At 37.7% G+C, this 15,114-nt stretch overlaps 2 protein-coding genes across 2 annotated transcripts in view; both read left to right on the forward strand.

Annotated features, from left to right (window-relative positions):
- The first annotated feature begins 333 nt into the window (after nucleotides 1-333).
- On the forward strand, nucleotides 334-5,240 carry LOC110373881 (peroxiredoxin-6). Its single transcript, XM_021331315.3, has 5 exons — nucleotides 334-643; nucleotides 1,307-1,482; nucleotides 2,030-2,231; nucleotides 4,089-4,161; nucleotides 4,963-5,240. The coding sequence occupies exons 1-5, from the start codon at nucleotides 558-560 to the stop codon at nucleotides 5,095-5,097; spliced, it is 672 nt and encodes a 223-aa protein (XP_021186990.1). The 5' UTR covers nucleotides 334-557; the 3' UTR covers nucleotides 5,098-5,240.
- A 2,780-nt stretch (nucleotides 5,241-8,020) lies between these two features.
- The window catches only part of LOC110373850 (angiopoietin-related protein 2), a 62,066-nt gene continuing 54,972 nt past the window's right edge, over nucleotides 8,021-15,114 (forward strand). The window contains exon 1 of the mRNA XM_021331252.3: nucleotides 8,021-8,270. Within this exon, the coding sequence (XP_021186927.3) occupies nucleotides 8,107-8,270 (164 nt within the window). The 5' untranslated portion in view covers nucleotides 8,021-8,106. The remainder of the gene's footprint in view (nucleotides 8,271-15,114) is intronic.

A 15,114-nucleotide genomic window follows, 5' to 3' on the forward strand; every position in this document is an offset into this window, starting at 1 on the left:
CGCAAAACTACTGGATGGATTTTAATGAAACTTGGAAGTAATATAAAAGTTAGAAGTACATCCTTCGGGAGGGATATGAAACCACGGGTGAAAGCTAGTTGTGTAGTATGTTATTTCTCTATTTCATAGTTTAGTAGTAGTTATATACTTTAGTAGATAGTTTCTCTATTAACTGAAGGCTAATGGACTTAAAAATAAACAAACATTCCGTCAAAATGAAATAAATAACGTCGTTATTAATAAAGACGACGAACGACGGCAGCACTATTTTATTTATTTGTTTAATTTTCCAGAGACAATTAGTACGTTGTCGACGATTCAATCATTTTCATTCAGTCAACGTAGAACATTACTGGCCGTTAGTCGTTGACAACTGGCGGGAAAGAAATAATATTTTAAATTCGGAATTTGTCATTCGTAAAAAAATTGTTGTGAAATTCTTTTCTTGCCTGAATATTTGGTCAGAAAAATTAAGAGAATTTTAAATAAGTGAATATATTGTTTCCTTGCGGTTTCATTTATACTAGTAGAACGCATAATATTTATCTAACCTCAAAATGTTGCTACTGGGAGATGTTTTTCCTAATTTCACTGCAAATACGACCGTCGGACAGATAGATTTTCACGAATATCTTGGGGATTCGTAAGTATTTCAGGCACTCTAAAAACCGGCGCTATGACACCATTAAACAAGGTTCAATTCAGAGTAATATTGTTTATATTGATATTATGTTCAGTGCCCTATTCTCTTTGTGGGAATACCATAATAGGCACGGTTGTACATATTTTCAACAATACACGTTTCTTTTACATTTACACAATAAACAGTGCAATGAAGTTGACATTACCAAAGGTCAGGAAAAGCAACAAGTGTCCATCAAACAATGAGCATTATGCAGAATGTAAGATGACCCACCATTTCCATAAACATTTACATATGAGAAAGGAAATATCTTTCAATTCTTATGCCGAACTCTACACAATGTTCTGTTGTATTGTGCAATAATTCCATAGAGTCTGTTAACTCTGCATGTAAACTGCTACAATTATTCATTTTCCCAAAAAAATTATAATATAAAGAACATAGTCTATCTTATTAAAGGTAGCATGTTTTAAAGATGAGATTATATGTATTACACTGTGTAAAGAGTATCCATAGTTTCTTGCCCATGGTGGTTCTTCTCCCTCCATGAGACGCAACTCCTTGGAACCGTGCAACTAGCTTGACTTTTCCCTACTATGTATATTGAACCTATATTGGTTCAACTTTTTTTTTACTTTAACTTTGTACTCTGTGTGTTTACAGATGGGGTATCCTATTCTCCCACCCTTCAGATTTCACTCCGGTATGCACCACAGAACTGGCGAGGGTCCTGACACTGATGCCCGAGTTCCAGAAGCGCAACACCAAAGTTATTGGCCTGTCCTGTGACAGCATTGAAGCTCACACGGAGTGGGCTAAAGATATTCAGTGTTATGCAGGTAATATGCTCTTAGAATTATGTTAAAATGACAAACTGTAGGTAATTTTAGCCATAGGAGAACTTTGTATAGGTGATGATAGCCCTAAAATGAACTTAATTTGGTGATTGTTGAAGCTGCTCATGAGCAGTACTCTGGTGAAAGTTGGAAGATACAGAAAAGTAGCCATTAGCGTTACTGCTTTGTTTTTGTTTCCAAGATACACCATCCATCATCATCACTATCCTATCTAGAACTTGCATTTTGTGCTGCTTTTTTCTATTTGCAAATTTTTTGAAGTCTCATTGCAAGAGACAGTCCTTTTCTCACATACAAAAGAAATGAGTGATAATCACCACTTTACCTTGAGGCATTGGAGAAAAGTCTAGATGTTTTCCTTCCACTATAGAAATATAAAATCCATACAGACATATAACTTGAGAAAAGTTACATTGGTACTTACCGGACTGTGTTTTACATGGGACATCTGCCTATCTGATCCCTCAACCTAAGGTTGTTAAACTTTCTCATACGGTTTGCTTGACCAACAAAAACAATACTTTTCCAGGTGTCAATGAAGATGAGAAATTCCCCTACCCCATCATTGAGGACAAGAACCGCGAGATTGCTTTGAAGCTGAACATGGTGGATAAGGATGAACTGGATACTGCTGGCATGCCGCTCACCGCCCGAGCCCTGTTCATCATTGATCCGCTGAAGAAGTTTAGACTGTCTTTCCTCTACCCAGCTACCACGGGCAGAAACTTTGAGTGAGTTTAAAATGTTTACTATAGATTATAGGCATTTTATTTTTATGATGGGTTGTTACTGCCTCATTGGCCTAGTAGTCACATAGCATGACTGCAGTTCACGTGATATCTGGGGCTCCATTACAGAGTCCAAATTATTTCATAATGCAAAGTAAATGTCCCCCTGCCTGAATTGCCTCCGGTTGTGTTGAATTGCCGACATATCTGGCTATGAGGGTGCAGTAATTGAGAGTACACAAGTGTCGCCATTATTATTACCGGTCTAAGGAAATAATTTCATCATTCTTACATCATTTAGCCTGCAATATAGAAGTAATGAATCATCATTCCATATGAAATTTCAATTACTAGCTTCAAATGTTCAACTTGAGTAAAATCAGTTAACATTTTCAAAATGACTTGAACATTATTATTTTTTAACTTATAAAGTTATAATCCAGAGCCAGCAGAGCAGAGAATTGATACAATAAATTGTAGCATTTTCCTTAGAGCATACCTACATATCACATATTTGAGCTTCGTCGGTCTCGGGTCTATAGTTATATATTTCTTAAAAAATAATTTAGACGGTCTTCATTCAATACATAAGCAATTGGCAATTGCATTAATTCATAATAAAACATCCTGCATTACATACCTATTTAAAGAACTGCATCTCAAAGCCTGAGTTAACTCACCCATTGTTACATCTCTGTCATCCGAGCGTCTTGTTATCATGCAGTTCTGATAATATTTATCCTTGAGAGCGACTGTCGTTTATCGCATTGTCCGCCAATAAGAATGGAATTAGTTTACAAAAGTAGTCGCTTGACGACGCGACGAGTCGACTTCTTTGAAGATATGATATGCGAATTGAATAATATAAACATCTGAGCTAATATTGATACAGTCGTTTTTGTGAATGCGATTTGTCATGTTAACGGTTTGTTATCGATATAATGAATTAATTTAAGGAAAAAAGAGGTCGTGCTTGAGGAGCTTGTAACTAAAAGTCGCACGGGTCGATCGATCTTAAGGTTAAGGGCCGCCGTACACGGACTGCTCGAGCAGTTAGCGGCTGAGTGAAATACACGGACCGCTCGAGCGGTCGGCGTCGACTGCTTGAGCTGTCGGTTGTTGACTGCTCGAGCTACGACCCAACTGCTCGAGCAGTTGATTTTCAAAAAACAGTCGGCAAATGAGAAAACAGACGCCGCGAGGCCGCAAAGGGCGGGGGGGAGAGGGAAGTCGGAGAGCTGTCGACTGCTCTAGCGCAGTCAACGGCTCGAGCAGTCGGTGTATGCCTCGCAACCGCTCGCGAGCGGTCGACGGCACGATGAAATTTCATCATGCAGTTGACGGCTTGAAGCGGTCGCGACTGCTCGAGCAGTCGTGTGTACGGCAGCGAATGAATGACTATAGTTCACTGCGCGGTCGCGGCTTTAAGCAGTCGGTCTCAACTGCTTGAAGCAGTCCGTGTACGGGACGTAACGGAGTCGCTCCGTGGATGGGTGACCATCTTGTCACGACGAGTACCGCTGTGTGTCGGAAACTCGGAAGGCATGTTAAATTGTCGGATCCCGGCTGCTATTAGTACTTTTATTTATATTTTATCTTAAGAAGCCAGAAAGTTGGAACTCCCAGTCCAGTCTAGGGGTTATTGGGTTGCTCAGGTTACTGAAGGTCAGATAGGCAGTCACTGCAAGCAAAGTACCCAAATCACCCATACTCCAGCTGAATCTGGATTGACTGGAAGCCGACCCCAATATAGTAAAAGGCAGATACATATAAAAAAAATGCACTACTAAATACCAATGTCTTCTTTATTTTAAAAAGCAGTGAAAATCAGAGCTAATGTTTTCTGTTTTCGCATTTCAGCGAGATTCTGCGCGTGTTGGATTCCTTGCAGCTGACTGATACAGCCAAAGTGGCTACGCCTGTGGACTGGAAGGTGCGTTATGTTATTTTATCTATATATTAAGGTGCATAAATAATGTACAAACAAACATTGTTTAAATATTTTATCTGCATGTATGATAAGAATAAAACAAAACCATTTTTGTGGAATTTGTAACTTAGTATAGTTAGGTAGGTATCTATTTAATAATGCAGAATGTAGCTAATGTAACACAAGATAATATTGTATTCTCCTACGCTTCGTGGTAGTTAAAATGCATTTTCGACCAGAACATGCATGCACCAATGGTCAATGGTTTCAGAAAGGCAAAATTATTTGACATGAACCATACGAAAAAAAAAAACTGTCTATAAACCGCGATTTTGTCACATTACTGAGCGGATTTTCATGCTTTTCTCATAATTAGTTAATGGATTCAACATGAAGGTTTGGATATAAAAGTGGACTCACCATTAGAGAAATTGTCCTAGAAATATTTAAGAAGTACGCATATCTACTTATTCAGGAGAATAAGCGCCTTCTGAATAAGTATAGGCTAAGTAACAGCCGCCGAATCTGTCGATTGAGTTGAAAGTCAGGAGGTACCAGATTGCCCGCCCAAGTAACTGGATTTAGGAGGACAGATAGGCAGTCGCTACATATAAGGCACTGGTACTCAGTTACATCCGGTTACACTCGAAGCCGACCCTATCACATTTGTGAAAAGGCTAGGCAGTTGATGATATGCACAGTTTTCAACTCGACTACTTTGGGTTAATATCTTAGTGACCGGTACCTACCGACTTCGAATAATTTAATGAAATAGTACATAATTTAATATCTTAACAATTACAGATGGGAGACGACTGCATGGTGCTGCCAACTGTGCCAGAAGACCAGATCCCCAAAGTGTTCCCCAACGGAGTAGTCGCGGTCCCCGTGCCTTCTGGCAAGAACTATCTCAGGAAGACCAAGTGCCCAAAAGTCTAGCAAACTATCTAGCACTAAGGGCTATATACACAGTGATATTATATCTATCTCGCATTGTTATTCCTACTTAGAAATTATCTTATGTGCACATATTATGTAAAGTCTGTTGAAAGTTTAATAAAGGTTTGTTTCAATATGATTGACATCTTGTTTTTGATTTTTGTAACTTTATTAATACAGCTGTTTTCAATCTGCTTTATCCGCAATACGAATCGGTTTCTTACCGTACCCGGATAAAATATAGCTGGTTACTTGGGAATAGTGTAGCTTTCCTATAGTGACATAATTTTTCAAATCGGTTCAGAAGTTTCGGAGCTTGTAAGGTACAAACAAACAAAATATATTTCCTCATTATAAATATTTCAATACAGAAATTAGGCTTGGAGGAAGTATATTTTTCGATTTTGAGACAGTTATTAATTAAATGGTTTGTCTTATCTATAGTTAAAAGGCACTCTTTTCTTCTCTCTCGTTTTGTTACACCTTTACGAAAAACGGCTGCACCGATTTAGATGAGTCACAGGTACTTGAAAACGTATTTTTGGACACGGATGAAACTGCGGGGAACAGCATATATCCCGACTATAATAGTTGGTGGTACTAGTGTTATTTAGTGCACGTGGCTAAGTAGGTAAGAGCCACTCGGGTCGATAGAACAAATCAAATAAGGGTGACCATTTACCATAACGATTTCCCCCGGTGTTCGGTCATTTGAGAATATTTTTCAGCTTATAACTGATAGCGCCTGGAAATAAATGCGTAGCAATACGTAGAACAGTAAGTGTACACTGGTATTTAAATACCAGTATTATATAATGTGGGTGCACTATGATCCAGTTTCAGACTTTTACTAACTAAACTTAGGTTTATTTCTTCTCGAGCCCTTTAATTTCCAAGATCTGAACTGCATTTGGATGAGCTTGTGGAACCAGACACTTCGCCGACACGGACCTGTGGTCGCTATACGGACTGATAACGAACCAACCATAATTCACCGCCCTCCGACTCGCATCTATTCTATGGTGCCCGACAGACATCTCCTGAGACCCAGCGACCGTGGTGTCTCCCGCTTCAAGGCGGCTGGGATGAGAGGATCGCTACCACAAATGCTCCGCTGCGTCCTTCACTGGCATGACTGCTTCGCAGAACCATGGCTCGCGTCCTGTTGTGCAAGCCATAAGGAGACGACGTTACTCATTATTGCTCATCTCAGGAGTAGGTAACCTTTCTACAACTGTTACCTACCTAGGTGCATACACCTTATTAACTGACCTATATACTCCTTTGTAACAGCCTCTTCCCACAATAACCCCACATTAAACAGTTACTAATTAACATACGTAACATACGTTACATATAGCAAGCTAGAACTTACTATTTACTCCGATAGCAGGTGTCCTTACTAAGTCGCCTTTCTCATAATCGCTTGTCTATCACCTCGCTTCATCCGGCCGGACCACAAAGGTCACTCATGTGTACACAACCAGTTGTTTAGAAAATTAAAACATTACCAAAACATTCGTGTGTAAACCACTTTTGTTTACGGTCGTATATCCGCTAGATATTGAGGTGTAAACAGGGAAGAAATTGTTGTAAAACGAATTAAAAATAGCAAGTTGTAGCTTTAAATAGCTGATTAGCATAATGCATAATCATGATATTAATTGTGGATCACCTTAGTGTCGGATATCGGCCTCTCTCGAGCTTGAGGCCATAATGCATAACAATGTTTATTTGTGTATCTAATTTGGCATTACAGTCAACAACACTAACAAAAGTCTGTTTTTACTGTAAGTACCTAGGTAGGTACTCATAAAAATAAGAAGCGAGAAAATCGTATGGAGGGAGCTTAGAAATTTTTTTTCTTCCATGATGATTGCTAACCGCCTCACAAACCGCCGCCAAAAAGGGGACCTTCTTTTTGGGGAGGCGGTTAATTCAGATGTGTGAATTATTTTTTCTGAGGTAGGTACGTTACATTTCCACTTTTAAAGCCCATCATTTCAGCAATAGTGCTATAAAGTTGCTTTATGAAAACTACTTACTTGCATAGCCTATGAGTGAAAAACCTTCAGCCTCCCCGTACCTAATAGAATTTTGATACCAGTTTATCCCTACACACAAGCAACATTCAATTCCGAAAGTGTTTACAAAATCAGCTATTGATGAAGATCGAGCATTGTCTTGTTATTTACTAAGTTGTTCGAGAGATGTCGCTAGTCGGCCGTTCGTAAGCCGGTATTTCGTAGCCGAAAGTAGTTTCGAAGACAATCATTATTTGGCGCGGTTTCTTGAAAATGTATAAAATAGTGCAAGGTAATTTACTTCCAGGAATTTTTGATCTCATCTCTTACATTTATGGAGCAGTTAAGAGTTGCGTTAAAAATAATAAGCAGTTAAAAAAGTAATTAAATCCCATTTCTATTCCAGTATGCGGTCTGAAAAATAAATTCCTATTGGAGGGTATCTTGGGATGTTGGGCTTCCTTGCTTACCTACTTTAGATCGTTAGCCGTAGGTCCAGCACCTAAGGATAACTCAAATAAAAATACCTATAACTATCGATGATTTTATTAGTGTTACATCGATTTATCCCATATACCTACTTACATATGTACATCAAATCTTACCATAACTAAACTCGATTTTTTTATTTTTAATATTTTCCTTATGTCGTCATATTATTTTGAATTTTATTGTAATTTTTAAATATTAGGTAGTTGGTTTTATTTTAGTATTTTTTTCCAAACCGAAGATTATTGATGACCTATTTAGTTAAACATCCCTAAAGCGACCACCAGCAAAACCCAAGGAGCATACAACTGTAACAGTGGAGGGCTGTGGGACGCTGAGCGCACTGTGGCAAACTCCCGAGCAGCAGTGAAAGCCCACTTTCATCGGAGTGGGGTCCCACCACGAGCACAACAAAAGTGAACGTCGTTGCGTGCGCGTGAGTGGCAGTACGTCTCGAAGCGTGAGCCGCGCGTGTCGTGCGTATCGTAGTATCGTGATGCTTAGATGGTGCTTGGTGGTGTTGCTCGCGGGCTCGGTAGCGGCGGGTGGCCGCCTGCCCCGAACCTCCCCGCCCTCTCCCCCAACCCCTGCGCCTTCAGCGGCCCCCAGGCTGCCCCAGCGGAACCTCACCCTCGCCTCCAGATCTTCAGTACGAAACAGGTCAGTGACAACCCTAATTTACCTTCCCGAAAACATATTGTAGATAACTGAAGTTTACAAAGTTCACCAAATATTCTGACTACGTATTCCAACAAAACCGTATTAAGTTACAGTAATTTGCGAAACCAACACTGCCCTTTATGCGTACAACACCTACTTTTCGTTGCATAATAGTGATTAAACTTAACTTAGGTTTAATGTTTTTCTTATGCTGATACTCGGAGTGTCATGGCACCTAATATTATTTAGATTCGCTTAACATTGAGTGTGTATTATGTGATAGTGGTGGGTGCGTAGTGAGGCAAGAGTTAAGAGTAGCCGTGCAAGCTTTTGTGCATAAAGTTGTCAAGTACAACGACTATAGCTAACCGCACGGTGTCGGGGCGCTATCAATGAAATACTACGGCCATCGGCCTAGTTTTGAAATTATTGGTGATATAATATCAGAGCAGGCTCGATGGAGCGGGTGTCGCTAGCGGATTTGCACGAAAAACGCGTTGGACAACCTTTACTTATGCCATAGATAACTGTTCGCACAGAAACGGCAGTTCCTTCTGGAGCGAGTGATATAATACACAAGCAAGTTGCCCCATGATGTAACCCATGCGACAGTTAAACTAAAAAAAACGTAAAGCCTATCATTAATAACGATGTTGAAAAACAAAATGTTCACTTTCGTTATTTTGCGCAATGAACAAACTCCGCTCGGCATTTCCATAATTATAGAATTTTATATAAAAAATAAACGATTAATATACTATTCTGGCTGTCAGCTTACAAAATTAACTCCATAAATATCTGTTAACCAATCATTTCATAACTAATAGATTTGATATATCTAATTAGAGGCCCTATATACGAAACGTTAAGCCAACTCATTGAACGTGTATTAAAAAGTAATTTTCTTACTTTTCTTTTTGTTAATGTGGAGAAATGGAACAGTTTAGTACAACTTCAGATTGCTCCCATTTCTATTCAGAACCTCAGGTCTGAATATTTGGTTTCAGTTTTAAACGCCGCGCCGCCGGTCTCAATGGGGTCTGAATTCCCAGATAGGTATTTATGTAGGTACTTAACGTACATACTAACTACTAACGAATTAATTCACGTACACCTATAAAAAGCATAAAGCCTCCCTCAAGAAATGAGGTAACGGACCTACGGAGTATTTTCTGTGATTGGCGCGGACACAATTTTTTCAGACGTAGGTACGTTAATCTACTTCAGTAGGTATGTACAATTTTCCCGGTTGAACTCTTTGAGATCGAATATTTTTTTACATGATAAATATTAGATAATCTGAAACTGTATTTTGTTTGACGATAAAGCTTTGGTTTTGCGATCGTTTGTTTTTCTTATTTGAAGATTTTACGTTTAATATTTGTTGTTATAAAAAACATCCCCCAGCGGTTTCAGCCGCGTCCCTGGCACTATGTGTTCCCGTAAATAAGACTCGTATAAAAAGTTTGCTCTAGTTAAGATTGAAAGAATTTTTCAATCCAGACCTATGCAACTTGAGATAGCGCGTGAAAACCAACAATATGTATAACAATCTCCAGCTTTAGGTATATCCTATGGATTAGGCTCTTACTGCGAGTAGCTAAGTACACTGTAAAGTTCCTCACATTTTGTATACAGGAAAACATACATCTTCACATATCTTCCTTTATCAAAATTAGCATAATAACAACATTTTTATACGCCTAACCTATGACTAAAAAAAGTTTAGCGATAAAAAGTTTCATTGCAAAAAAAACACCTAAGTAGATATACAAATATTTCCACGATTCTAAATTAAAAAGTTGACAGTTACAAACGTTGGCTTTGTGACTAAATGTATTATTTAATTTTAATTAATTCTACGCATTATTCAGACGCAAGTACCGCTATATTTACCGGAGTTTTGTAATAATAAACCTGTTCTATTGATTTTATAAATATTGTTTAAAAAACAAACGAAGTCAACGTTCGCCGAAACGAAATGGCAAATAGTCTTTTAGCTTTTTAGAAAAAGCATGCGGAATTCAAAAATAGAAATTGCTTTTGAAGAGATTTTTATTTTTCCATTATGCATATTAGATAAGTAAATAGCTAAATAAATGGTTTGTTGATGAGTAATACACTAAAACCCATGGTTTCTAAAGAAATTTAAAGGAACTACTCGTCCCTCCTCGAATTTTGTCAGACAATTGTCTCAAAAAAAAGATAAACAAAAAGTTAATCCTGAAAAGAATTTGTATACATTGGTGGTTAGACACTGATTAATTTACAATCATTTTTATAAATAAACGATTATTCACAAGAAATATAAAAGAGGGGATTTTTTGAAATCTCTTGTGTTTTGTGAAGAAGTTCTTTCGCAATTATAAAACTTTAATTGCCACGTTTTAATGCGAGAACATTTCATTGAAAGAAACTGTGTTAACTACGTATTGTTTATGAATGTGTAAGTAAAGCAGATGCCTAGACGTTCATGTTTGCAGATGCGTGCGGTAAATGGTCCCGCTTTCCACATTCCCCCGCGACAATTCGCTTGCCGCGTTGATTCTTACATTTTTCTATAACTAGACTTACCGACTTTTATTTAGTTATCGTGCAGTAACAATTTGAACATGTAAGTACCTATATCATGGCCACGTTCACTTCCTCTACCGTATTATAAACCAATTTGTGAACATTCATTGTTCAAGATACCTGGCTGGCTATTTGTAACTGCCAGCGGTAAGCTAGGATTTTCCATCTATCAGGTTATTCACTGCTTAACTTGTTACGCATAAATAAATGTTAGACAGATGTATCCAATTAATCACGGGTCATTGATATCAAAACGGCTCCATTAGGTATATTTTTATTTGTTGACATTCTATCGGTCTTGATATAGAATTATATAAAATTAACGCAATAGCGGGCGTCAAAGAAGACCAATGATGCCTAATACGAATCTGACTTTATAATTATGTATGTAAAATATAGCGAGGTTTAGCGTACAAAGGTGATGCAGCGGCCTGATGGCGCGCCGTCGCCGCCTCGGGACACGGTGATGAAACATTCATTTCGATCGCAAATATTCAGCTAAATTGCTCTCATTACACTACCTATGCAATAAATGCGAAATTTAAGACTAATAATACTCCTTACCAGCTAGTAACATCTACTTCGGTGACACTAATTACACCTTCAGAATCTGAGTCTAATGCGTTCTACAATTATCAGAAAATAAGTCGTAGTCACCTTTCTAGAACGAGTATGTTGTTGGGCGGTTCCTTCTAAGCTCCAAGTACAAACAGGTGGACGATAGAGGCGCAGCTTGCGAGAAACGAGATCAAGGTCACGAGCCCGTATTGTTACTATTCCGACGCTAATTACGGCTTCTAATATCTGCTAATACGAGCTGCGTTCACTGCGCTTTACTGTGGAAAGCTACTGCAACTTACAAACAACTTAGCTAGCTAGGTACGAGTGCCATACTTGTGCCAATTAATCGATGAGACATCTTCCATTCAAGTAGTAATGAAGATTCGTTATGCGGGCATGTCGCGATCGCGTCTCCGTTCTCGAAGGGACAGTCGACCGGCCAAGGACGCTAATCGAGCGAATGTATGGCATGCAACGTATGAACTTTGCAACTGGTCTAAAAATATAATATACAAAGATTATTTTTCAGTGCAATCGGCCTTTCGTATGTTGGCGTATGCTTCGGGCTGCTGTGCTTATAAATGTCAATGCCGCGTGACGTGTGCCCAGGAAGAGGTCTGGGCGTAACGATGTCGCTGATCACTGCCTGTATCTATAACAAGGACAAAATGTATGTGATTGATTTTATCACCTTTCGGAACCGGCCCGTTACCTACCTAAACAACTTACAATAAAGTGCGGTATCTTTTATTATGTATGTTTATGTCTGTCACGGCAACTGCACACACGTTTGTTTATTTAATAATTAAGAGATCCATACTAGCTAACCTAGATGCATGATAAACACACAAACACGCTAAGCGTTCTCCATTAGACTTCAAACATATAAATGTTATATCATTATATTATGTTGTAATGTTATTTATAATTTTATTTTATAATCGAATGATTTATTTTCCTCTTCGAGTCCTTGTGCCTATGATCAGAAAGTGAAAGTTTTTGATTTCGGATTGCAGACTTGTACTACAAAATGATTGCTGTTATTGCTTGTTCTATGGCTAGCAATTACCTATAACAAACATTAAACAAAGAAACTATTGCTAAATATTGCAATCAAATCAATAATGACAACTGAAAGGTAATTTCATCCACTACGTTGAAGCTTTTAGCTCGCTGGCTGCGGCAATCTGAAAACCCTGTAGCTTTCTTTAATTTTGCATCCCTCCAAAGACAGTAAAGCAAGTTGGAGAAAATAACGTATAAAAACCTTCATAAGTACATTGAACCACAATTTAACGAAACAAGTAATAACACAAATAATCTTAATTTGAGTGTGCGCTAAATAATATAGAATGCGGCCTTCTAACTGAAGATATGCATAAATGAGTTACCATCTAACATAATTTAGACTTAAAGTTCAATCAAATTACAAAATATTCCTAATTATAAAGTGATATTCGTAGTTAGGCTCGCTTGTTATTTAGTTCTAAATGTTTTTTAATCATATGTGAGGCTGATAATGAATTTGCGGTTTCAATGTCGACCATCTGTTCAGTACTTTCGCATTTTTTTTTACTTACTGTATTCTTTCCTATTTATACTTAACTCAGTCTATCAATTTATTAACATTCGTACTCCTAGGACAAATTACAGCATGGGTTCATAAGGCATTTTTGGTAATCATGCGCTTTGAATCTACATATAATCTTAAATCTATAATCAAATAAATACTGCTAGATTGTAGATAAATACTGAAGATTTTTTGGTATGATGTTTGGTAAAGAATACCTTATTTGGTGGCAAATCATCAAATGACTTCTTCCACTGTGGTTGCAGGCAAGTGGTATCAGAATCTTACTGACTTCAAGCTACCGTGTTCCTTTTTGAGCCCTTAAAATTCTTGGCCACGATAACAACCTCAAGGCCTTAGCTATAGCTATCTTATAGGTATGAGTACTAGATACACGAGGTTATTATCAGGTCAAAGGAATAACACATTTATTTATCACCTTATCATTGAAGATGTCTAGAATTTATCTAGTTGAATTTTTCCGTCACACTCATAGTTCCGGGACTGGTTACGGCATAGGGTCATGGGGTTCGCATCAGTAAAGGGTACCCATCATTACACCGCGGCATGTAATGTGAGCAACCTCTTACCGTGACTTGCATAATCTGAATAACTTGACTTGTGGCTGAATGCACATCATCCCAAATACTTGGTTAATTGTAGGGTAAAAATGAGATAAATGTCTGAAAGGGTAAAATAAGGTATCACGAAATATATTTGTGTAGTTTTATGTTAAGCAAGTTAAATTATTATAAGTCACAGTTAACATGGGGGAGAAAAATGATATTGAAAAAACAGTTTATCAGTTACCTATATTTTGTCTATCGTGAAGACATTAGTAGCCAACTTTGTAGTTACATGACTCTTTGAGCTCCACACCTAAGTTATTTGAGCCTACAGCTAAATAAATCGTTCGTTACAAATAACAATTTCTAAATTCTCTTTATCCGCAACTTCTCGATCGTATTACGTAATACAAGGAACAGAGAATAAGTAGAGTGATCATATTTAGTTACAATTATCTATTATAGTGGTTAAACCACTTACGCTTAATACTTAACTTAATAGTTGTTGCAGAAAACGTTATCTAACTGATAGAATAACTGTCAACAACAGTTATTGTCGCTTTTATTTACTCATAATGTGCCAAAGATGTTATGCGTTTGCGCAGCATTGCAATGTAGCTCAATGGAGCGTATCAAAGGGATAAATAGCGCAACGTGCAAATAACACACATATTTTCATAATAACTTCATGATATGTTATCATTTTAATCAGTGTTTTTAACGTACATTCCAAGGTTCGTAATACGGAATATAATTCTAGTAACTGCCACTTGAAGTTTGATTTCACCGGTCACATTAATCTTAACGTAACATACTTTAATATCTTTCATATCTTTCGCTATCAAACAGTCGTAAATGTACTTACTGGATTGCTTTCAAACTATTTGTTATTCGAATCACAATAGGGTAGTTTCCATGGTCGAAATAATGAAATAATATTTAGTCCGCTTTTTAGATAATCAAAAAATATTGGATACGTATTTTTTCTTTTTTTAATTAAACATAAAATGACAAAGATAATACACTTCAAAAATTAGGAGTGGGGGCCTTTTACGTCACAGTGTCCTGAAAATTGTAGCAACTTGTGACGTCACACTCAACTTTAACACGCTATATCTTAACAAGTTCTGATCCAATTTAAAAAAGAAAAAATACGTATCGCTTAATTTTGGACAATCTACAAGACGGACTAATTACTATTTTTTAGGAAACTAGCCTATTCAAGTCAAAAGTGCAGTAACTACTTACTGTATTGCACAGCTAATCGCAGCGACTGTACGCTTTGCCTATGTTTACGTAACTGGTCGATTGTAGGGCGGAAGCCTACTTATGGTAATATTCAACTAAAACCCCGTATGTCTGTCCATTGACATGTTTCGACGTGGAACGACATTAAAACCTAGTAAGTGGGCGGCAATAGTCGTTGAACACTGATATAGGATCGTTTGTTACATAAATGGAGCAAAGCAAACGTATTATTTTAATGTTGGTCGTTATTCTTTGATCCGATTTTAGTGTGTGATCAGATCTGGAATACTCTAATTGAAATCACCTCGTTACAAGTGTCTATTTG

Source organism: Helicoverpa armigera, chromosome 1 (genome assembly GCF_030705265.1).
Source record: "Helicoverpa armigera isolate CAAS_96S chromosome 1, ASM3070526v1, whole genome shotgun sequence".
NCBI lineage: Eukaryota > Metazoa > Arthropoda > Insecta > Lepidoptera > Noctuidae > Helicoverpa > Helicoverpa armigera.

Excerpts from the sequence above, each read along its gene's own strand:
- LOC110373881 (XM_021331315.3), top strand. The coding sequence starts at position 558 with ATGTTGCTACTGGGAGATGTTTTTCCTAATTTCACTGCAAATACGACC. Across the intron at positions 644-1,306 it reads CACGAATATCTTGGGGATTC|ATGGGGTATCCTATTCTCCC; the intron begins GTAAGTATTTCA and ends GTGTGTTTACAG. Across the intron at positions 1,483-2,029 it reads AGATATTCAGTGTTATGCAG|GTGTCAATGAAGATGAGAAA; the intron begins GTAATATGCTCT and ends ATACTTTTCCAG.